Source organism: Moschus berezovskii, chromosome 24 (assembly GCF_049115385.1).
Source record: "Moschus berezovskii isolate FMDL1 chromosome 24, NW_MosBer_1.0, whole genome shotgun sequence".
In the NCBI taxonomy this organism is placed as follows: Eukaryota; Metazoa; Chordata; class Mammalia; order Artiodactyla; family Moschidae; genus Moschus; species Moschus berezovskii.
In genome coordinates, this window is record NC_142483.1 from 47623066 (window position 1) to 47647518 (window position 24453).

The 24453-nt window shown below is 40.6% G+C and overlaps 1 protein-coding gene across 7 annotated transcripts in view; it reads right to left on the reverse strand.

Annotated features, from left to right (window-relative positions):
* Nucleotides 1-2072: 2072 nt before the first annotated feature.
* Nucleotides 2073-24453, reverse strand: part of CTNNB1 (catenin beta 1) — a 50218-nt gene continuing 27837 nt past the window's right edge. For 2 of the 7 annotated variants that reach the window (XM_088831697.1, XM_055414563.2), the window contains 14 exons: nucleotides 16635-16694; nucleotides 15970-16197; nucleotides 15537-15790; nucleotides 15169-15407; nucleotides 14879-15080; nucleotides 13622-13766; nucleotides 10598-10701; nucleotides 10180-10518; nucleotides 9769-9927; nucleotides 7433-7552; nucleotides 6370-6520; nucleotides 6160-6281; nucleotides 5176-5236; nucleotides 2987-4273 (listed from right to left, as the gene is read on the reverse strand). In XM_088831697.1, the coding sequence (XP_088687823.1) occupies nucleotides 4065-4273; nucleotides 5176-5236; nucleotides 6160-6281; nucleotides 6370-6520; nucleotides 7433-7552; nucleotides 9769-9927; nucleotides 10180-10518; nucleotides 10598-10701; nucleotides 13622-13766; nucleotides 14879-15080; nucleotides 15169-15407; nucleotides 15537-15790; nucleotides 15970-16197; nucleotides 16635-16647 (2346 nt within the window). In that variant the 5' untranslated portion in view covers nucleotides 16648-16694 and the 3' untranslated portion in view covers nucleotides 2987-4064. Of the gene's footprint in view, nucleotides 2470-2986; nucleotides 4274-5175; nucleotides 5237-6159; nucleotides 6282-6369; nucleotides 6521-7432; nucleotides 7553-9768; nucleotides 9928-10179; nucleotides 10519-10597; nucleotides 10702-13621; nucleotides 13767-14878; nucleotides 15081-15168; nucleotides 15408-15536; nucleotides 15791-15969; nucleotides 16198-16634; nucleotides 16695-18204; nucleotides 18305-20737; nucleotides 20844-24453 lie in introns of those variants that run through there. The other 5 variants (XM_055414565.2, XM_055414567.2, XM_055414561.2 and 2 more) reach the window with 5 other exon arrangements.

Consider the following 24453-nt stretch of genomic DNA (forward strand, 5'->3'; position numbering starts at 1 on the left):
CCACAGAAAACTACACAGAAGTCAGCCTCTCTGATACAGGGGACTTAGGCTGAGTGAGATAGGAACCTCAGGAAGGAACTGGAGGGAAGGGGGAGGCTTGGTCCCTGGGGAAAGCTCTGGAGCTGGGGGACAAGACTCACCAACCGTGAGGTGGCTTTGGCCCCAACAGCCTCAAGCTTGGATAAGCAGAGGGAGGGGAGTGGCAGCCTCGGCCCAGAATCAGGACCTGGGCAGAGTCAGGGTCTTGACGTGACCTGGAAGAAGGCTGGCCTTTTTCACCCGACCTCCACCTCTAGGAGTGATGCTGAGGTGGCAGAGGAGGCCTGTCACCCCTCCAGCTTCCTCACCAGATGGGGAGGTGGCATGGACACCGCACATAATCTGATGCTAAGAAAAAGCAAACACTTCCTTTCTAGCGCCCCGCACCCCTGCCGCCATCATTTTCCAATCGCATGTGCCAGGTGTTCACTCAGGCGAGGCGGTTAGGGTCTCACCTACTGGAACAAAACACCTGCAGTGGAGCAGCTCAGCTTTCTGCTGGCTTATAAACTATACAGCACGGGGTAGATCTGTTTTTATTACACTAGTCAAGACAAAAATGAAAGAGCATATTTACCTCAAGATCTTTCACTATCAAGGATTCAAATAACCAGATCAAAGCCTCAGGTCTCAAACATCTCCTCCAACATGGAAAAAGCTTTTTCAGCTCAGTGGTGGTCACTGCAGTGGGATCAAACATCCTATGCACCCCCGTCTCCAGGTAGTAAATCACTATTCTGATCTTTTTTGGTCATTATTTTTTGCACCTATACAGTCCTACAGCATGCCGTGGTGACTTTTTTTTTTTGCTCAGTATCAATCTGAGATATACCCATACTGTTGTGTTAAGGTTGTATTTGACTGCGTTGTATGTTCTCTTGCAGTCACTACACACATGGGCGTCTGGTGTGGGCTTTTATACTTTGCTGGTTATGGATTTTCCCTGCATCACCTTTATCCGAATGGCTGCCTGCCTGCCCCGCACTTCACTGAGAAGTCCCTCTTTCTCACACCGGCCTCCACTGCTGCCTTTCAGTGTCTGCTGGCTTCATCTTACTCTGTCCCTAGTGGACACTTGTATTCACGTGCGAATAACAGTGTTAACTCGTCACTGACCACGTGAGTTTCTCAGAAACTAACACCCATGGCTGGCAATTTTTCTTTTGACTGGCTAAAAATTGTTTCACTAACATTTTGTAGGTTATTACATTCAGTAGTTACACCTGACACATCTTTAGTCGTCTGACTTGTGAAACGTTGTCTTCAAACCATTTTTCTGCAGAAGTAAAGGAGCATTCTCCAGAAGCGTCAGTCTTCTTTCTTCTTTCTGTATCAGAACCAGTCACTAAGGTTTTTTGTTGGTATAATATTCACACTGACTGAATCAGAACTATATTCTGAAGAACTATCATCTTCTGAGATACTAGTATATATATTGCTCAGAATTTTGAAACTTTTACATTTATAATACACACAAACTTGGAACAAAAAGCTAACGGAACAAAATGTGAATAACGACAATCTTAAGTTATATGCTCTAACAGTTTCTGACAGTGATGTTAATTCTATCCCTCTCTAAAAATGTGTTGATGCATCTCCGGTCAATAATGTGTTAACTCCCTCCAGCTTTACCTCAAGTTTTATAGTCATGCCTTAACAGCTTATAGAACAAGTCCTCTTCTCTCATTTTTCACAAGTGTCTTGGCTGTGCTTGTCCCTTTGTCCTTTTCAGGACACTGCAGAGCTACTTTGCTGAATCAGATTAACCTTCATATTAAGTTTTTACCTGGAACTTCAAAACTATAATGATTTTAGGCAAAGCTCTGAAATAGTTTCTGGTTTTAAAAAGTTCTTTAAATAAAACACCCTGTGTGGTTCTTTGTTAAAAGCTGAACTCACTGTAAAGATCTTCACTCTGACCTACTAACAGTTTGTGCAGTGCTTCGTTCTGTGTGTCAGGCACTGGAAGCAGAACTGCCCCTTCACCAAATACACGAATGTTTTCCCTCTCATCCCAGTTAGACCATAGGGAAGAATTTATAAAGCTTTTATACAGGGTCCTCATCCAACAAGGAACTAAGTACATGTTTAAATACACAGTCAATCAGAAACAGCTCTGTCTCAGTACAAACACTTTCACGCTTTTTAAAGCCCCAAAACACAAGTTCTAACAGGTATACTGACTTTGCCCTCAGGGATGAACTAAAAACTTGTCAGACCTACCACCAGGATGACAGGCTCACCTGGCAGAGAGCAATGGAAGAAGGCCCATTATAGTTCGCTCTGATTATGTTCAGATAAACATCGACAGGTAAACCATCTTAATTATCAGTTCAAAGTGGAGTTGAAGGAATTCCCCGCTCCAAAATGAGTCACACTTCTGTAAGGTGCTTGAAGTCCAAATCCAGGTGGGTAATTCTTCATTATTACCTTAAAGGAATGAGACCATGTGATGGAGTTTGGGGTTGGGGGTGGGATGCTTATTTGGAGTTCAGAACCCCATGGACAGAGGAGCCTGGTGGGCTAGAGTCCACAGGGTTACAAAGAGTCAGACACAACTGACAGACTAACACACTGTGTTCTATGTCACCAAAGAACTAGATGCCTTTGAACCATGAGGCCTCTGGTCACTCAGAATCATATACATACCTGCAGTCAGGCTGATGGAGTCTTGGCTACAGGCTGTAAGCCCAGAGTCCTTCAGTTAGAGATGGTGGACACTCTCTTCCTACACAGCTAAATGTGCAAAGCTAAAACATTTTGGTGCAATTTAACCCAGGACCAAGTGTAAAGAAACTTGACAAAACAATTCCATCTATTAGCAGTAAGATTCTTCCATCATTCCAACTTAAATTATTTCACTGTTTACTCAGTTCAACTACATCCTGAGGAAAACTTATTACCCTCACAGACCACTTAGTGACAAGGAAAAAAAGGTGACACAATCGAATGAATTAAAAGTTTAATTCTGAACCATTTTATAACCGCATTTTCTCTTGAAGCATTTTATCACAGCAGGTTACAACAACTTTGGGATAAAAGGCAACTGGTAAACTGTCCAAAACAAGGTTCCAAATAACACCTCTTACTGACTTACCTACCCATACATATCCCAAATAAAGTTTTTGATCAAAAACGTGAAATAGATCCACCTGCTTATTTTAAGCATATTAAAAAGGAAACTAATTGGACCATTTCTATTTGTCTATTTTATACAAAAAGGCTACACAATGTTACACTTTATCAGATTACAATTAGAGTGATTATGAATTAGTGTTTCTACACCATTACTCGATTCTTAAAAATTAGAAATTGCTGTAGCAGTATTCACTATAACTTAACACTACGAGAGACTTAAAAAACTAACAGTTACTGCAAAAAAAAAAAAAAAAAAGCTACTTCAAAGCAAGCAAAGTCAGTACCATTACAGATATTAAAAAAAAAAAAAATTTAACAAGCAAGGCTAGAGTTTGATAAATTCCATCTTGTGATCCATTCTTGTGCATTCTTCACTTCTTGAGTCACTCCCAAAATCCATTTGTATTGTAACTCCTCGACCAAAAAGGACCAGAACAAAAAGTTTACTTCAATTGTTCCCATAGGAAACTCAGCTTGGTTAGTGTGTCAGGCACTTTCTGAGATACCAGCCCACCCCTCGAGCCCTCTCAGCAACTCTACAGGCCAATCACAATGCAAGTTCAGACAATACAGCTGTATAAAGAGAGAAAGGCTGCTATTAATGTTTAAAACAGCAAATGTTACTCATCTGAGTATTAAGTTGCAAAAGCTGTGGCAAAAAACATTAAAGTTAATAACTTCCACACATGACCACCTAACAACCAGAAATCTGAGAACATTCAAATGTTCCAAGACATCTTTCAAAGTACGTATCTTTTCTTGTGGCAGATTTACAAATAGGCCTAAAGCACTCCCACCCTACCAACCAAGTCTTTCTGAAGTTCTGTAGGCAGAGTAAAAGTATTTTACCCAAACTGGCTTGTTTAACTTCTTACCTAAAGGATGATTTACAGGTCAGTATCAAACCAGGCCAGCTGATTGCTGTCACCAGGGGGCAGCCCATCCATGAGGTCCTGGGCATGCCCCAGATCTGGCAGCCCATCAACTGGATAGTCAGCACCAGGGTGGTGGCCGCCCATCTCATGCTCCATCATGGGGTCCATCCCCAAGGCGTCCTGCCCGTACCCACCGGAGTGAAAAGAACGATAGCTGGGATCTGGGAGTTCGGGAGAGAGAAAAGAGAAGACATGATGTGAACACAAGAGTTAGGGGGATCCCAGGATAGCAAACATGTCAGAAAGCATTCCTTCTAACCTCTTCACCTTCTTGCTTTCTTGAGCTGAGTAATTACCCAGTGTCAGGCCACACATGAAGCTACACGGTCTGTTTCCACCAAAGGCAGACCAGCAGTTCTAGTCCTGGACGTCTGGCCTTTTCCTGGGCAGAGACCAGTTGCTGAGCAGTAGCAACAGCATCTAGTGTGTGTGAGGCAAGGCAATATAACAAGGAGGTTTGGCAACAGCTATGTATTTGTTATAAAGTCTAGGTGATACCCATAGAAGTACTAAGAAAACGTGCCAGTTTCCTATGAAACCTTTGTTATATTTTTATCCAAAGGCTTAACATTTATATACCTGTCAAGGTAAGGAGCTTATGAGCTTTAAGTGTTTATTAACTACGAAAAACCAGGTAATATTGTAACTTTATGTCCACCACCCAAATTTGAATTAGTTAGATTTTCAGAGTTTTCTGGAAAGCTATGTAAATACGCATCCCAGATTGGAGTCTAGAATTGTAGACACAGGTATAATATAAGGGTTCTCTGAACAAAAAATTGAATAGAAAGCCAGGCAACTTGTAACACACTGTACTGCAGGAGTCTGGCAGCAGTGACACACATTCATTGGCATGATCCTACTGCTTGCTTGATGTGTGGCTCAGAATTCCCTGTGCATCAATAAAGATATTACTGCTGACTCTAGAATTTAAGAGCTGCCTTTAATTGCTACCACTACTTTCCTGCCACAGGTCCTCCCAAGACGAGCAAAACTGCTCTTCTGACAAAGCTCTGGACCTTTAGCTTGATCTGGAGACAATCAAGAAATAGGACACACATACCGTCTTGGCGGTATCCAAGAGGCTCTCCCTGGGCACCGATATCAAGTCCAAGATCAGCCGTCTAGATGAGCAGGTATAGGCAAGGAGGCAAAATGGAAATTCTCAACTCAAAGGGTACTCTGAGTACCCTTTGAAAACATACTTATTTTCAGATTACAAAAGGAGTTAAGGACTCAAACATTGTAGAACTACTTACAAAGTGCAGAATTACTTCAAAATACAGATATACACAATCACAGAAATACTTTTCAATTTAGTCTTTCTGCGTGTTACCAAGTACTAATTAGGTGCTAGAAATATTTGTTTCTACCCCCAATAGCAGTTGCTCACAAGATGTGTTATGAAAAGATCCCTAGAGCCTGCACAGCTAGAAGAACTAAGTTGCCATTAACTGTGTGGAACAGGTCTGGAGAAAAGGCTGGGTGAGGATGTTCACAGCTCAAGTTGTAACGGTTGAAATTATCTATTAAACATCCAATTAATATATTACTGATATTACTGTTCAGCAGTTTGCTTCTTTTTCCCGCTCTCTTTATAATCCACCTTATGATTAAGTACAATAACTGCATCAACTTTCAGGGTGGTTCAACTGTTTCAATTTGTTTCAAGGACAAATACTGAACAAACTAATAGAAATTCAAGTAGAAATGTAGGTGAAAAACAGTATTTTTAAAAGTACTGATAAACTGACCTCCAACTAACAGCGTTTAATCGACTGCCCCTTTGCTAACAAGCTTTTGAAAAGTTTTTTAATCTGTTAACTTTTTCATCTGTCTCCCTTACAAACTAACTTGTTTGTTCTGAACAGGCTGTATAAAGTTGTGGTTATTCCTTACAGCAGTTGCTAAGATAGTGTAAAGAATGAATATTCAAGCCAAGGACATAGTCAATGCAAATGAACGTGCAACGGGTCGTTTGAGAGGAAACCACAAACTGCCTGGGTGCTCTAGCGAACCATCAAATAAACGTGCTCACACTGCCTACCTCATTCCAAGCCATTGGCTCTGTTCTGAAGAGAGAACTGGTCAGCTCAACCGAAAGCCGCTTCTTATAATCCTGTGGCTTGTCCTCAGACATTCGGAACAAAACAGCAGCTGCGTATGTTGCTGGGAGAGGAAGGAAAAAAGGTCCTTGAGGAAAAGCTGAGGCCTCACTGTACAACAAGCTAAAGGCTCTGATTCCTTTCCTACTTACCCACACCCTCATTCCTAGAATGAAGTAATTCTGTCAGAGGAGCTGTGGCTCCCTCGGCTTCAATAGCTTCTGCAGCTTCCTTGTCCTGAGCAAGTTCACAGAGGACCCCTGCAGCTACTCTTTGGATATTTTCAATAGGAGAATAAAGCAGCTGAGGAGAAAACACACATGAAACCTAATCAAATCCAAAGTTAAAACATGGCAAGCACCCCACTGTGGTATAAACAGTTCCAGTTCACAGTGTAAGTGATATCTGTACCACTTGTATTAAATAGGAAGCCTGCATTAAATCATACACTCTTAAGTTTATGTTCTTGAGTGTTTGATGCTTGGCAGCAATGGTTTTCTGGAGCATTTTTAGCTACAAACCTCTTCTCCAGAGGAGTAGTCAAACTAACATCTGGAAAACCCAGAGGTGACTAGAGGTCTGTGCTGCGGCAGCCCAGACCAGCTTCATCCCTTCTAAACCGACCACAGCTGAGAGTAGAGCAGAAAACCTCCTCCTCCTGAGGTTTTAGTCCCAGTGTCTCTCCTATGAAGGGCATTTTCATAAATGTATTCAACTAAAACGGAGAAGGCAATGGCAAGCCACTCCAGTACTAGTGCCTAGAAAATCCCATGGATGGAGGAGCCTGGTAGGCTGCAGTCCGTGGGGTCGCTAAGGGTCGGACACGACTGAGCGACTTCACTTTCACTTTTCACTTTCACACATGGAGAAGGAAATGGCAACCCACTCCAGTGTTCTTGCCTGGAGAATCCCAGGGACGGGGGAGCCTGGTGGGCTTCCGTCTATGGGGTCACACAGAGTCGGACACGACTGAAGTGACTTAGCAGCAGCAGCAGCAGTAGCAGCATTCAAAAGGACATGACACATTTTCTATGTTTTGTACTTGACAAAGAGCATGAGCAGTACAGCCATTTTATAAATGGTGATAGCAGATGAAATATTAGATGCTGGTGCCCCTATTTTGGTCCCTAATTTCCTAATACTTTACCTATCTTTAAAATCCAGAAATTTTACTGACACACAGAATCTAGAACACCTCACTTAAAACTAACATACCTGCACAAACAATGGAATGGTATTTAGTCCTCTGATAACGATTCGGTTGTGAACATCCCGAGCTAGGATGTGAAGGGCTCCAGTACAACCTTCAACTATTTCTTCCATGCGGACTCCCTCCTACAAAAGAAACATGGTTAATAAATAGGGGACTGTGCTCTCTAAAGTTTATATGCTTGAAAGGCTTTCTGTTCTGAGTAGTAATCGCTAGTTATTTACATTATAAATCCAAAGTTGCCCAGAATGTGCAAGTAAGTTGAGGAATGAAGATGGACCCACTAACTGTCACTGTGAAAGTGGCCTCTTGTCAGCACTAATTCCAAGCGGCACCTGCAAAACTGTGCAGAGCAAAGCACAGCTTCAGTGTACCTCTGACTCCCAAAGATCACTGTCTTACCAACAAGGCACCCAGCACTCTGGGTACAGGGAAGAAAGGAGACACCAAGATGGGAATGTAGTGTGCAAACACCGTGCCAGTGTTCCCTCAGGGGCTCCCTTGATCTTTGTGCACCTGTGTGTATTTGGTGGGAATTTAGCAAAGTTCTGCCACCTACTGCTTAAAGTCCACTGAGTTGGCAGGAGAACATCCACTCACCTCCTCCAAGACTGTTCAACTGATAGACTACGTGGGATAAGGAACTTAGCTTCTGCAAAACATAACTACAGTCTGCTTTCCCTCTTTCTGAGTTTTAAAAAGGGTTGTAATTTTGCTACTGCTAATTTTCACTTTTATATCCAACTTTACTTTTATTAAGACACAAAAACTCCTTTCTTCCCAGAGAAGAGATTTAAAAGGTACCCTTTGCATTCTATTAAGCCACCTCGTGAAGACCGGCCGATATCCAAAGTACCGAGTGGAGAGAGCCCAAGCACCCTATGAGTGCATGCAGTCGCAACTAGCAACGTCTCAGGATCTGCTCTGTAAAGTCTTGTCCTCTAACCTGACTAAGTAAGAGACTGTGAGTCTTAAAACACATGCTGGGGAATTGTAAGTATCTTAAAAATGAAGCTAGTTTTAAGACTGAAAACTTGACATCAAAGTTTCAGACTATTAAAAACAAAAATTTCAGGCTAAGATTACAAGTAAAGATCCCAGAAATACTACCACTTATTCTTGTTGATATTTTTTAAGTCCATGGAAATAGTTTAAACCACTCTTGGAAGAGACAATAAAAGATGTGTTAAATATTTATAGGTATCTATAAACAATAAATGCTGGAGAGGATATGGAGAAAAGGGAACCTTCCTACACGGTTTGTGGAAATATAAATTGATACAACCATTGTGGAGAACAGTATGGAGATTCCTTTTAAAAATATGAATATTACTACCGTATGACCTAGCAATCCCACTACTGGGCATATACCCTGAAAAAACCGTAATTCAAAAGGACACTTGTATCCCAATGTTCATAGCAGCACTATTTACAACAGCCAGGACATGCAAGCAACCAACCTAGATGTCCATTAATAGATGAACGGATAAAACAGCTGTGGTAGACATATACGGTGAAATATTAGCCTTAAAAGGGAATGAAACTGAATCAGTTGTAGTGAGGTGGATGAACCTAGAGTCTGTCATACAGAGTGAAAGTAAGAAAGAGAAAACATTGTATACTAATGCATATATATAGAATCTAGAAAAGTGGTACTGATAAACGCATCTGCAGGGCACGAACAGAGGCAGAGAAGAACTGGTGGACGTCACAGGAAGGAGAAGGTGGGATGAACTGAGAAAGCAGCACTGACGTACATACGCTGCCACATGTAAAACAGCTAACCAGTGGGAAGACGCCTGAATACCACAGGGGGCTCAGCCTGGCGGGGGGAGGGGGCTCAAGACAGAGGGGATACAGGGATACTCACAGCTGACTCATGCTACTGGAAAGCAGAAATCACAACACTGTACAGAAATTACCCTCCCATTAAAAATAAATGTTTAACAATATGTTTATAGGTAGAACTGCAGTGGGGGATAACAGGCTCTGAAATCAGACAGACTTGGATTCAAATTAATGCCTCTGCTATTTTGGACAGAAGTGAACCTTCTGTATGAACAAGATGAGACCCCCATAGCAGTAACTCACACCCCACACTCCCTCTGCAAGATTGAGGAAGCAGCGATGTGAAGGACATGTCAAGGGAGCTATCACCAGGGGCCACATTACCCCTTTCATTCTCCGCAGCCACAGAGACATGGTGGTTCTTTAAGCCAATAGCAAGCAGCCCTTCAGGAAGCTGGAGAATGGAGGAAGCCAATGACTGAAGTAGTTCAGGAGCCTATGGATTTATGCATTCCTTTTAAGAGGCCAGGGGTCACTACTAAGATTTACCTACCACAAACTGCTGCTGGGTTCCACCCATAGACGTACGACGCTGGGTATCCTGATGTGCACGAACCAGCAACTGAACTAGTCGTGGAATGGCACCCTGCTCACGCAAAGGTGCATGATTTGCTGGACAAAGGGCAAGATTTCGAATCAATCCAACAGTAGCCTGCAGATAAAAAGAAAGAGTAAAGAACTGGCATACAACAAAATCATGTTCTTAGTCTAAAATGCCTACCACACTAAATCACTATCACCTGGAAGTAAAACTGACTACACAAACACTTCAAACCCCTACCCTAATGCCAGCCACATTTCCTATTTACAACTCCTTATCAGTCAGTCCCCAGTGCCGAGACAGCCTGCTAGTAATAGAAGTAGTCTGTTTTCAATTCTGCAACCTTCAACTTTGACAATTTACCTTGATCAGAGGCCAGTGGGATGGTGGATGTAGGAGTTTAACCACCACAGGTAGTCCATAGTGAAGGCGAACAGCGTTCTGGGCCATCTCAGCTTCCTGGTGTCGGCTGGTCAGATGACGAAGGGCACAGATGGCAGGCTCAGTGATGTCTTCCCTGTCCCCAGCACGGAGGACCGTGCGCACCAGAGCCTCTATGCCACCAACCTGGCACACCATCATCTTATTCTTATAATTATTGCAAGTGAGATTAGAAAGAATTCCAGCTGCACAGGTGACCACATTGATATCATCTGAGCCCAGAAGCTGAACAAGAGTCCCAAGAAGACCTTCCATCCCTTCCTGTGGAGATGAAAACGGACACTCAGGACATACTCAGCTTGACACTTACCAGTAAGGCACCAATTTACTCTGAATGTACCTGTTTAGTTGCAGCATCTGAAAGATTCCTTAGAGTCCAAAGGCAGTTCTGAACAAGGCGCTGACTTGGATCTGTCAGGTGAAGTCCTAAAGCTTGCATTCCACCTAAAAAAATTGAAAAACATCCAAGGTGATGGCTATTAGCTCCCAATTCCTATCAGTACTAAGGTCTTCTTTAGTCTCAGAGGGTATCCTCCTTTCTTGCCAAAGCTTATCCCCTCCATCTAAGTCCTTTCTTTTCTTTCATTTTCTAGAATGCTGCTCAGTTTCCCTTTCTTTTCTAGTTCACCTCAGCTAGTGACAACTTGTGTTATGTATCTATCGTTTCTTCCATGTGTGGAAATGCCTTCATTATCTCCAGTTTCCCTGTAGGTAATACTCCTACTGCTTATTTCCTTTCATCCAGTCACTTCAAGAATATTTAATACCAGGCCCTGTTTTGCATTGGAGCTATATCAGTGAGGCAAACAGTCTAAAAGTCATACCTTCATAGAGCTTGTGGCCTAGTTGGAAGCACAAAATAAACAAATATACTATTAGAAAGCTAAAACTATACGTCAAATGGTGTTAAGTGTACAAACAACAAAGACAAAGGAGGGGGCTACAATTTAAAGTAGGGTAACTAGGATACCTGACTGTGACGATGCCATCCGAGCAAAGCCCTGAAGGAGCTATGTAAACTCACAAGGTGGGAACACAATCTAAAAAGGCAGCACCAGAATGCTTACTCTCGGGGACTGTATTAAAGGCAAAAGATGCTCTTCAAAGATGGACAATCTCCCTATTGTTTAGGACCCTAATGAAGGACGTTTACACTGTAGAGGAGTCTAAATGGAAGCTCAATTCCCCCCACACTGGCTAGCTTAACTTCACCATCTCTCTCCCACTGAAATCACTTCTAAATGCAGTGGGGTATACTTTCCCTTGTCTCCTTGTTTATCTTTTCAGATCTGTTTCATTTCTTCAATTAGGTTAGGTCGGCCATGCAATGCTATGATGCTGAGTCGCTTCAGTTGTGTCCGACTCTTTGCAACCCTATAAACTGTAGCCCCTCAGGCTCCTCTATCCATGAATTCCCCAGGCAAGAATACTGAAGTAGGTTGCGATTTCCTTCTTGGGGGATCTTCCCACTCAGGAATCGAACCTGCGTCTGTCTCCTGCATTGGCAGGCAAGTTCTTTACCCAAATGCAGTGGGATATAGTTCCCTTGTCTCCTTGTTTATCTTTTCAGGTCTGTTTTATTTCCTCAATTAGATTGGGTCAACTTTGCTGTAATTCTCAGACACCTTGTACTTTTCCTTCACAGCATTTTTCACAGCTATAATGAAGGCCACCACTCAGACCAGACCCTCCCTATCTGGTGCCTTCCTCATAGTAGCTCCAGCTGCTAACAGAGTACACAAGGCTGACGCTCAGTAGCTTCAAAACGACTTGGTTCCTGTCTCCCTTCTCTCCCTCTACTATAACCATCAACTCTAAGAGAGTGGATTTTAATTCCAGATGCCTCTCAGAACAGCCTGCAGAGACTTAAACACACACACATTCTGATTGAGAATGCCCAGGGTGAAGATGGCTTTGAGGCACCCCCATGACTTCCTTATAGCCCTTACCCACATCCACTAAGAAAAGAACTCCCTAATCTCTATCCCCACCCAGTCTCCCTAGCATTCCAGGAGCAAACATTTCCAGCTACCTACTGACCTTTTAGTCACTTTACAGATATCAACTCCCTAAATAACATTTATCCTTTGCTACATATTTTTAATATCAAATGATTTCATTCCTAAAAGCCTATAACACATCCCAGCAGCCTGGTCTGCTTGCCTTTGGTAAAAATGTCATGTGATGCTAATATTAATATTCCAAACACCTCACTGTGATGCTGTAGCCAACAACAGCTTCTCATTATAAGAAAAAGACTGAACCCTTTAGGATTTGGACTTCATCTCAAACTGACCTAAGCATTCAACACCTATGTTTCCAAAGCTGCAGTAAAGCATGAATAAACATCATCCAGGGACCCAGAGAGTCCTGCACAACAAAGGCCTGCCTGGCTCTGGCCCATCACCCTCCTCCTGAGCTCTTCATCCCACTACTCGCTAGGTTCCAGTCACACAGACTTCCTCTTGAGCACCTGGAAGGCCCCGATTTCCTCCCTACCTTCAGGGCCATCTGGACGGACTTCTCACACAGATGCAGCCTTCTCGTTCTGTGACTTCACTTAACGCCCCCTCTCAGAGAAGGACATTCCCGCCCCATTAACTCTGCAGCACTATTTGCTCTTCATTTCTCTTTAACACTCATTCCAATTTGTAATCACCCCATCTTTTTGCATATTTCTGTCTCCTTCACCAGCCTGTAAGAATAAATACGGGGACCGTACCTATTTTGTTGCCCACTGCATACCAGCTTGAAACACAGGGGCTGAATATTTTCAGAATAAACAAATGAGCATCAGAATAACCTGGGAAAACTTTTTTTCATTATTTTAATTGGAGGCTAATTAACTTTACAATATTGTAGTGGTTTTCACCATGTATTGACATGAATCAGCCATGGGTGTACATGTGTTCCCCATTCTGAAACCCCTCCCACCTCCCTCCCCAATGGGAAACTTCTTATAATCGAGATTCCTAGGCCTCCAGTCCCATGCATTTCCACCTATTACTGACTCTGTCACTTCACTACTCCAAGAATTCTGATTAAGTAAGTCTAAAACTCTGTGTTGTTTGTTTTTTGAAAAAACAAACATTTCAGGTATTTCTGGAGTAGCTGTTATCAAGCCTGTTATCAGCCATCGTTTTTGGTAATATGATCTCTGCCTGAACTAGGCTTGAACAGCATCAAAGAAGGTGTCAAGCAGAAACATCCTTTGTTTGAATGCAACTTTGGCTTCACACTGAATACGACCATCTACTTTCAGCCTGTGAAGGTCAGTTTGATCACCCTTTTCCTAAGAAAGGCAGTCTAATGAGAACTACATGTGCTGCACGCACGAGAACTCAGCAGAGCCAAGTACACTTACCAGCTTCTACAATAGCCGGCTTGTTACTGGAGCAGACAGACAGCACCTTCAGCACTCTGCTGGTGGTCCACAGCAGTTTCTCATAAGTGTAGGTCCTCATTATATTCACTAGAGCTTGAGGCCCACCACTAGCCAAGATGATCAGCTAGAAAGATGTGTACATACTGTTAATCATGGAATCTTGATCAAATGCCCAAGAAAAGCCTTTATTACCAACTGATTTTATTATACAAGAATTTCAGCAGCTTAGTGACGTAAATGTATTCCTGGTCATCATTAACTAGACCCCCAGACTGGAGTCATATTTAAGCCCTGCTGCTACAAAATTTCACTCATATTCAGATACCTCAGTCATTCCAGAAGTATATAAACTCTGGCCCAGTATTATTCTTCCCACACTGATAATAGTAAAAGGAAAAAAACAAAATCCATGTTGTTGTGAATGGTAATGCCCAGATATGAAAGTTATGTCATGGCTGATTTGTTGCAGGGAAATCTGAACCAGAATGGGCACTTAATAAAGACTCTTAATATATGCTTTGGCTCTTGGCCTTTCCTCATCATATCCACCTCAAAAAGAGACAGCACAGAATATCTATCTCCACTATCTATCCCCACCTTTCCTTCCCTGCACACCCCAATTTCCAAAGACAAATCTCTTCACTGCATGCTTCTGCTAAGAACGGTTTCCCATTACTCTTTTAACATGTTCCACTAAGTCCTGCAGGACCTGCCCTATCTCAACAGTCTTATCTCACACCCTTTCTTCCTCTCTGTATTTCTTGAATTTCCAAACCTCACCTGCTCCTCCCTCCCTCAGGAGAACTGTCACAGATGCCATTCCCTCCCTAACCTTCATTCACCTTAGTCAGTCCCTTCTTATTCATAAGAGCTGAACTCATCCATCACTTTCTCCAAGAAATCTGCATAAACCCTCAAAAGAGGGTCTGGTTCATTTACATGCTCTCATGTAGCCCTTCTACTTCCTCCTAAAACTTGAACTAAATAAATTAGGTTATTATTTCAGTGTCTCTCTTCCACCCGACAATGAAAGCTTTCAGAGCAGTTTGCATGCTCCGTCACTATCACCTAGTACAGTGTACACACCAACTCAAACAGCTAAATAGAGATGTCCCCCTTCTCTGAGACACACACAGAGCATAAGGCCTACAATGAATGTGCAAACATCTAGAGAAGGACATGACACTGGGAGTCTCCAAGGCTCCATGACAACCACATTCGGAATAATTCTTTTACCTTGCTTTCTTGATTGCCGTAAGCTAAAATCTGAAGACAATCTGTTGTAATAGCCAAGAATTTAACATTTGTTTTGTTGAGCAAGGCAACCATTTTCTGCAGCCCACCAGCTAAACGCACTGCCATTTTAGCTCCTTCCTGATGCAATAAAAGGTTGTGGAGAGTTGTAATGGCATAAAACAATACAGAATCCACTGGTGAACTGGGAAGAAGAAAAAAGTCTCATCAGAAATGGTGTGATTGCACTCTTCTCCTCCTGAGCTTGGAGCATTCTGACCATGTTTCCTTACCCAAGCATCTTCACCAGGGCAGGAATGCCCCCAGATTTAAAGATGGCCAGCAAGCCCTCACGATGGTGGGAAAGATTGTGCAAGGTCCCAGCAGTACAGCGAGCTGTTTCCACATCATTTGTGTTCTGCATGGTACGAACAATAGCAGACACCATCTGAGGAGAACGCATGATGGCATGTCTGGAAGCTTCCTTTTTAGAAAGCTGATGGACCATAACTGCAGCCTTATTAACCACCACCTATAACATACAGGAATTAAGAAACATTAGTTTTCAGTTTTCAAATACTGATGTAAGGCAGATTTGAAGACTACTTCCTTGGGAGTTTCCTTCAAAGCAGATTAAAAAGTTGGTCATGTCTTCACTTACCTGGTCTTCATCATTCAGCAGTTTTGTCAATTCAGGGATTGCACGCGTGGCAAGTTCTGCATCATCTTGATAGTTAATTAAGTTTACAACTGCATGTTTCAGCATCTGTGATGGTTCAGCCAGACGCTGGACATTAGTGGGATGAGCGGCATCAAACTGTGTAGATGGGATCTGCATGCCCTCATCTAGCGTCTCAGGGAACATAGCAGCTCTCACCCTCTGAGCTCGAGTCATTGCATACTGTCCATCGATATCTGGAAAAGGTAAATTCACCAGTCAAATCTCCACAGCTCAGCATTAACCCCAACAGTCACGCTGATGCTGCAATCACTCCCTTTTCTTTACTACGCTGTTGTATGCTAACTTTTATAAGAGTAACTATGCAGTTCTCACAACTGCACTCTAACTTTGAGTAAGGTAATAATATTCTTACCAGCTACTTGTTCTTGAGTGAAGGACTGAGAAAACCCTTGTTCCCACTCATACAGGACTTGGGTGGTATCCACATCCTCTTCCTCAGGATTGCCTTTACCGCTCAGAGAAGGAGCTGTGGTAGTGGCACCAGAATGGATTCCAGAGTCCAGGTAAGACTGCTGCTGCCAGTGACTGACCGCTGCTTTTCTGTCTGGCTCCATGGCCATGTCCAGCTCCATCAAATCAGCTATAAAAAAAAATCAAACAGCATCAATATTACTACCAGGAAAATGTTATCTTAATTTGAAAATAAAAATCTGTGATATGACCCACTGAAATCTTTTCAGAAATAAAGTCTGAAAGACAGCAAAGGATAACAGAATGATGGCCAGGATCAGCTCAGGGATGAAAAATCCATACTCTCAGGAGACCACCTAACAGTTACTCACTGAATCAGTGAAGAATGGTACTGCATCCAGGCTCCAGAAGCAGTCATGTAGACTAGATTCCTGCTGGTGGCTTGTTTGATATTTCACCAAGCCGTTAGAAGTGGGCAGAAAATGGAGCAAAAGGTAGCCTGACAAGTAAGCAGGGAGAGAGGAAAGCAGGGGAATCTGAGCCAGACTGGGTTAATGGCAACGAAGCGGAGCCCCAATTTCAGTAACTAAAGACTATGATACAAACCTTGGGTAGCCATTGTCCACCAAGATTTTCAAAATGGTAGTATGGTGTCCTTCAGAGACCCTAAAAGAGTTAATCAAAGTCATTAGCATTTAAAATTGTTTGATTTTAATACTTATAAGTCACTAGGATAGTCTGTCAAACCTCACGGACTGCATCCACAAAAAGCCCCAAATCCTTTTTTACCATGTGATATAGTGAAACACAGACCTCATGATCTCCTCTAAATACTTCAACCACAGTTCTATCACTGCCAAACTTTAAAGTTTTCACTTAAACTCTAATAAGCATCTCTTTTTCAGTACAAATACAAAGAAAGTATAAGCACTCTAGTAATGAAAGCCAGGGGGGAAAGACTATTCAAAATCAACCCTTGAGTTTCAAAAATCCTCTCCTCTCCCTTTTTAACTTCTTTCACTAAAAAAATCATAGATCTTTTTTGGACAACAGAGGTCAAATGGGATTTTTAAAACACCAAATTTCACTGAACAAGTCAACTGTTACTGTCTTCTAATACAATGCCATCTAAAATACCATCATAAAGCAGATTGTGGTGACTGGATCAGAACAGATTTCAGATGGTTTACTAAGAAGTAACATTACTTTTCAAATTAGTCTGTAACACAAAATTAGAGGCACCATTTTTTCAACTTTTCTAAGTTCAAATTTACAGCAACAATTTATTATAACTACAAGTTTTACTGTCTGGAATACTTTAATCAATATAAAAATCATTCACATATATATTAAAAATCTTAGCATCTGATTTTATGTCTGTATTTTGGCTTTTTTGTGTAATGTTCAGGAAAATGCTGAATTACGCAGCTATTTGCAGATGAGACCAGTTTAAGAGCCTATGGTCTCCAGATATTCCTAACAAAATGTCCTTCATTACAAAATATGTCGCTTAACTAGTTCACTTTGTACTACAAATTAAATATTAGATGTAAATTACCAATGTGGACTAGATATTTAAATGTGAACTGTGTTTATCAATGTACAAAAAAGTTTAAATGTGTTTAATGCAGTTAGAAACTGTACTTTAAAGTCCTGTTCTCTGTCCTATGTAAAGGAAGTATGTGTTGATTATCCTGGAATTGCTCTTCTAAAACTGGATTTTTATAACCACAAAGATCACTTGACACCTAAAGGTGACAAGAGTTGTGGATACAATTGTTTTTATCATCTGCAGTAGAAACAATTGACTGTTTACTTAGAAGGCAAAATGAAGGACAGAACGTAACAAAGTTATTCCTGTCGATAAGAAACCTATATTTTAAAATCAAGTACTAAGCAGGAATGTGTGTTTCATGTTTCCATTCAACAGGATGGGACTGGGGTGTATAAACTTGTATTTTTAATGAACATTTCTAGTATGCTAGAAAGCAATCTGTAAACCACATGGTGAGCAATACAATGATGGAAGAAACCTAGGTTCTTTGTCCACTTATGGCTGTATTTTAGCTCCTTATCTTTTGCCTATCTTTGAGACTGGTTAATTTCTTTCCCACCCCTTGGAAAAAATGGGTTCCCCATTCCGGCTCCCAATATATTACTAAGGAAGGGGACTTACATGTTCCACACTGAGCTCCTCCTCTGGCCAATGCCACAGGGCTAGGAAACCAACTATTCAAATCTACAGTTGCCACAGTTTAAGAAGTGCTTTGATATATCTGGCATTAAGAAAAAAACATTTTATAGTGTTTTTTCTTGATACAAAAGCAAAACATATTAACTGTGTTACTGGGTAAAACGTATGTGCGCTGACCTAGTAACCTGACCATGATTTACAATGTCTTTATGGAAAAGACATTTCCATGTCTTTGTTCCAAACTTACAATATATAAGTTTGTATGTTGGGGACTTCTTGGTACAATTTTTTTCTAGCACTTTCTAACTTACACAACATTATGCAACACACATAAAAATTATTTTTACTCTTTATGGCAACCCTCTGAAGTGTGGGAGGCCAAGTGTCAATCAGAAAGTAGAGAAGTAAAAAGTAGGAATGAAAATGAGTATATACATAAGCAGCTGCTGCTGCTGCTGCTGCTAAGTCACTTCAGTCGTGTCCGACTCTGTGTGACCCCATAGACGGAAGCCCACCAGGTTCCCCGTCCCTGGGATTCTCCAGGCAAGAACACTGGAGTGGGTTGCCATTTCCTTCTCCAATGTGTGAAAGTGAAAACTGAAAGTGAAGTCGCTCAGTCGTGTCCGACCCCTAGCGACCCCACGGACTGCAGCCTACCAGGCTCCTCCATCCATGGGATTCTCCAGGCAAGAGTACTGGAGTGGCTTGCCATTGCCTTCTCCGATACATAAGCAGCAGTATATACTAACTCACCCTCACACTATTCTTCAGACAAATCTAGATTTCCCTAAAATCTGAGAATCATTTACTAAACAACTGAATATACTGACCAGAAAACTAGGGCAGAATCTTGCCTCAACAAAAAGCTTTCCTTATTCTTCCTCTAGGCAGAGTTTTCAGCCAAGGCTTGGCTTGCCTCCACTACACCCTGCCAATCATTAAGGGCCTAGAGTGCCTAATCAATTAAGGCTTACCAAAGACTTCAGGAAAAAAGATTCTAGAGAAACAGAACTTTAAAATTGGGGTAAAGTGGGGAGGGAAACAATGTTTCACTTTATTACCCTCATAAAGATCGCAGAGAATAAATAAGAATGAAAAGTTCAGGGAGAACCATATACATGTACATGGTATGGCTGAGTCCCTTTGCTGTCCACATGAAACTATCACGACATTGTTAATTGGCTATATTTGAATATAAAATTTTTTAAAAAATTTAAGTTCAGTAAAAAACTGAAATTTTGAAAAACTAGAGCATAAAGGAAGCAAGAGAATCAACTCTGGATCAAGGCTTCAACTGATGTACACTTCAAAAAGAAAAATGGGGAAAAGCCCACTGTGTACCGATCAAGATAAAGGGAGTATGATGCTTTTCCAAAAAAAAAAATGAAGTACTAAATGTTCCTGGATGCAAGTGACCTCTAACTATAGACTACATTTAGAATGCTTCATTCCCTACCAGCTTTATCCACCAAGAGTGCTCTGACAAAGAGGGTGCCAGGGGACCACCAACTTACCCAGGCTAATGGCGTAGTGGACACATGCATCCTTTTTTTATTTTTCTCTTTTTGCTCAACATATGCTCTTTCTCTAATGATACATTTTATAAAGAACATCTCAAAATTCATCTTATATCTAGTACATATAATTTCAATCTAAAGATAAAGTTCATCCTGAACCATACCTTATTCAAAGTATTACTATTGAATACTTAGTAATTCAATAAGTACTGAATTACACTCATTGATTCAATACTTCAACTGAATTTTTCCTTCAGTTTTTCTGGCAAGGGTACCTAAGCATGCTAGGTTGTTCTTTTTTTATTATGAAAATTTTCAAATATGCACTAAGGCAGACACAACTTTATACTGCACACAACACCTATATACTTAACAACTGTCAGTATCATGCCATATTGGTGTCTTCCTACAGAATGATTTTAAAGCAAATTACATACATCAGTACTTTATGAAGCTATAAAAAAAACATGGTTATTTTCTTATATATCACAATCTTATTACAAAATATTAGCCTTAAAGCTTAACTTCAAAATGGTGGATGGAGGCTCTACTTCACCTTCTGTACTAAAAGTGGTCCTCGGTCAAAACCTACAATGGAAATTTTAACACAATATAGATTTCATCTATCAATACAAAATTATCTTGATTACCATGGATTTCAAAAAGTTTGAGTACTACTTACTTAAAGTAACTTTGCTACGTAAAAATAAAACATCTATTATAAAATCAGTTTATACTAAATTACTGGCAGTTCATGCTAACAATTCGCTTCTCCAATAATCGAGTAAGAAAGGTGATGATAAACTTTTCATATATTTTCAGGGATTTAAAAAATATAGTTTGTAGTAAAATCTATTTTGTAAATCTAAAAGCATATACATATGCATTCTTATTAACTGTCACCAACACCTTGCCATTTAAAAATTTATACAGTCTCCTCAAATCTTCCTGTTTAAGCACTTTTTATTCAACGCTAAAATGTTTAAAATACAACTTACTCTAGTTTCCTTTCCGCTTTTACTCCCAGAAGTGGGTGGTGGTGGTGGTGTGTGTCCATCCATCCATCCTGGGAGAGGGTGTGTGTCTGTGTGTCCTGGGAGGGGCCTTTTCAAAATGGGCAATAAAAAACTTAACATTTAATAAGACTTTCGCTCCTTCCTCTGAAACACCTACATTAATGTCACTTTAAATATGTAGGTACAAAAATCACTATTAGAAATCTGAACTGTGGTGAGGGGAAATCAGGATATTCCTGATCATTTTCTTGTCTTCTCTATCTCATCCATAAAATAATACATGTGTGTGCGAAGTCACTTTAGTCATGTCCAACTCTTTGTGACCCCATGGACTGGAGCCCACCAGGTTCCTCTGTCCATGGGATTCTCCAGGCAAGAATACTGGAGTGGGTTGCCATTTCCTTCTCCAGGCGATGTTCCCGACCCAGGGATCAAACCCACGGCTTGTGCGCCTCCTGAACTGCATTGCACTGCTTCTCTACCGCTGAGCCACCAAGGAACCCAAATAGTATTTTTCTTTGGTGTTCCTATAATAATGACATTTTGTTATATTTGTTTTTCTATTAAACTTACTATTAGGAATTTTTAACAAAAATAGAAAAGTCAGTTCCTTTTGTTGTAGACTCTTTATTAAATATTATCCGTACTTTATCGTAAGTCTATACTATAACCACACCTCCAGATTCTTGAATATTTAGTTTGTGTTTCCTATTTACCTTGCTGTTCAAACAAAGCTGAAAAAATGTCTTTGCATATAAATTCTCATTCTCTTCTTTTCATTTGCTTTCCACCTAAGGATTGCTTCAACTACTGGGTTAAATAAGAACTTTTAAGTTTTAAAGTTTTGATGCATAGCTCAAAAATATTGATGCAGCATAAACTGACAGTCACCAAAGAAGGCACTATACTAGTGACCAGCTTACCCCAAGGGTCTACCAAGCACCAGCTGCTTTCTCAGACAACTTTTAATAGCCACATCCACCTATCTAATGTATACCCCAACCCCCCGCCCTACAAGTTCTAAATTCTGAGAAGATTAAAATGAAATGCTTCATTTCCCTCCCTACATGTAGCCATTTGTCTTGCTAGACTTTTACGTAGTTTTTTTGCATTTCTATGCACTACATGTGTATATTATCCATAAGAAGTCACTGGGATAATCCTTAATATAGCAAGTTAAACCAACTATGTGTGTCTGAGTATATGAATTGACTACTTAAAACAATTCAATTATGGCTTTTATCCTTTACATGTATGATATGTTGTTAGTCTCAATGATAACTAACTTCACACAGAATCTTTGGTCAGTAACAATCCTAGTACAGTCCTGATCCTCTAGGGGGAAAAAAAATGGTTTTCAAGACAAATTTTCACTTTATCTACTCTAAGAACAAATTACTACATAAAGTAGAAACTTTTTCTCCAGCTTATACTAAAATATAAGCTACCAAAAGACTGATTTTTTCAATTTTGTTTTTATTTTCATTTTACCTCAATTTTGTTTTTGAATCTTAAAATTTTTTTATTATGCTTGATTTAAAACATGTTCATTTCAGGTGTACAGTTTCAGATTCTTTTCCATTATAGGTTATAAGATGCTGAATATAGCTGTACTATATAGTAAATTCTTGTTTATCTATTTTATATACAGCAGTGTATACATGTTAATTCCATTATTTCTAACTATTCCCTCCCTCTCCCCTTTCCCCTTTGGTAACCAGTTTTCTTTTCTGTGCCTGTGAGTCTGCTTCTGTAAATAAGTTGATTTGTATCATTTTTTTAGATTCCACATATAAATGATAATCATTTTTCTCTAACTTACCTAGTATGATAATCTCTAAATCCATCCATGTTGCAGCAAATGACATTATTTCATTCTTTTTTATGGCTAATAGCATGCCACTGCAGAGAAGGCAATGGCACCCCAACTCTAGTCCTCTTGCCTGGAAAATCCCATGGACAGAGGAGCCTGGTAGGCTGCGGTCCATGGAGTCGCTGAGCGTCAGACGCGACTGAGCGACTTCACTTTCACGCATTGGAGAAGGAAATGGCAACCCACTCCAGTGTTCTTGCCTGGAGAATCCCAGGGATGGTACGCTTGGTGGTATGAGGTCGCACAGAGTCGGACATGACTGAAGTGACTTAGCAGCAGCGGCAGCGGCCCACTGTGTGTGTGTGTGTCTTTATCCATTTATCTGTCAGTGGACACTTCCATGTCTTGACTGTTGTGCACAGTGCTGCTGCAAACACCGGTGAGGATTCAAGATTGATATTTTAAAATATAGCTATTTCAAAATGCATACAGAATAGCCTTAATCTACAATGGTACATTTTATAATTTCCCAGTATAATTTTATGCAAGTTAAAATAACTATTTATGTAGTAGAAGTATAAAAAATATAAACCAGTTTCTTAATACCCAGGGGTGAAAGGAATAGGAAAGGAAAGGATATTAAAAATGGCTTCAACTCATTTGCAGTGTGTGTGTGTTTAATCAAACACAGCAAAATTACATCTGTTAATCTGGGTAGTGAGTTCATGGTATTTACTATATTACTCTCTACACTTTACATAGCAAAAATAACTAAAACAACAACAAGCTATACATCAGCATTTCAGATGATATGATTTAAACTCCAAATATGATTTTAAAATAAGACTACCACTGTTTATAAACAGAGTCTCACAAACATAGAGAATGAACTTATGGTTACTAGAGGGAAGGATCCCCAGGGGAAGGGAAAGGGAGTTTGGGATGGATATGTACACACTGCTATATTTAAAATGGATAACTAAGGACAACCTAGTGCACAGCTCAGGGAACTCTGCTCAATGTTATGTAGCAGCCTGGATGGGAGGCGACTTTAGGGGAGAATGGGCACTTTTATGAATGGCTGAGTCCTTTTGCTGTTCACCTGAAACTATCACAACATTGTTAATCAGCTGTACTCCAATATAAACCAAAACGTTGTTTTAGAAAAAAGAATAACTTTGTATGTTAACCTTTTAAAATTCATTAAAATGGAGTTACCAAAGATAGGTACAATAAAGGACAAAAATGGCGAGGACCCAACAGAAGTAGAAGAGATTAAGAAGAGGTGGCAAGAATACACAGAAGAATACAAAAAAGCTCTTAATGACCCAGATAACCACGATGGTGCAGTCACTCACCTAAAGCCAGACATCCTAGAGAGTGAAATCAAGTGGGCCTTATGAAACATTGCTATGAACAAGCTAGTGGAGGTAATGGAATTCCAGGTAAGCTATTTCAAATCCTAAAAGATGATGCTGTGAAGGGGCTGCACTCAATATGCCAGCAAATTTGGAAAACTCAGCAGCAGTCACAGGACTGGGAAAGGTCAGTTATCATTCCAAGTTTCAAAGGAAAGCAATGCCAAAGAATGTTCAAACTACTGGATAATTGCACTCATTTCACATGCTAGCAAGATTATGCTCAAAATCCTTCAGGCTAGGCTTCAGCAGTATGTGAACTAAGAACTTCCAGATGTTCAGCTGGATTTAGAAAAGGCAGAGGAACCAGAGATCAAATTGCCAATATCCAGTGGATCATAGAAAAAGCAAGGGAATACCAAAAAAACAAACCAAAAAAACCCCACTCTGCTTCATTAACTAGGCTAAAGCCTTTGACTGTGTGGATCAAAACAAACTGGAATATCCTTCAAGAGATGGGAATACCA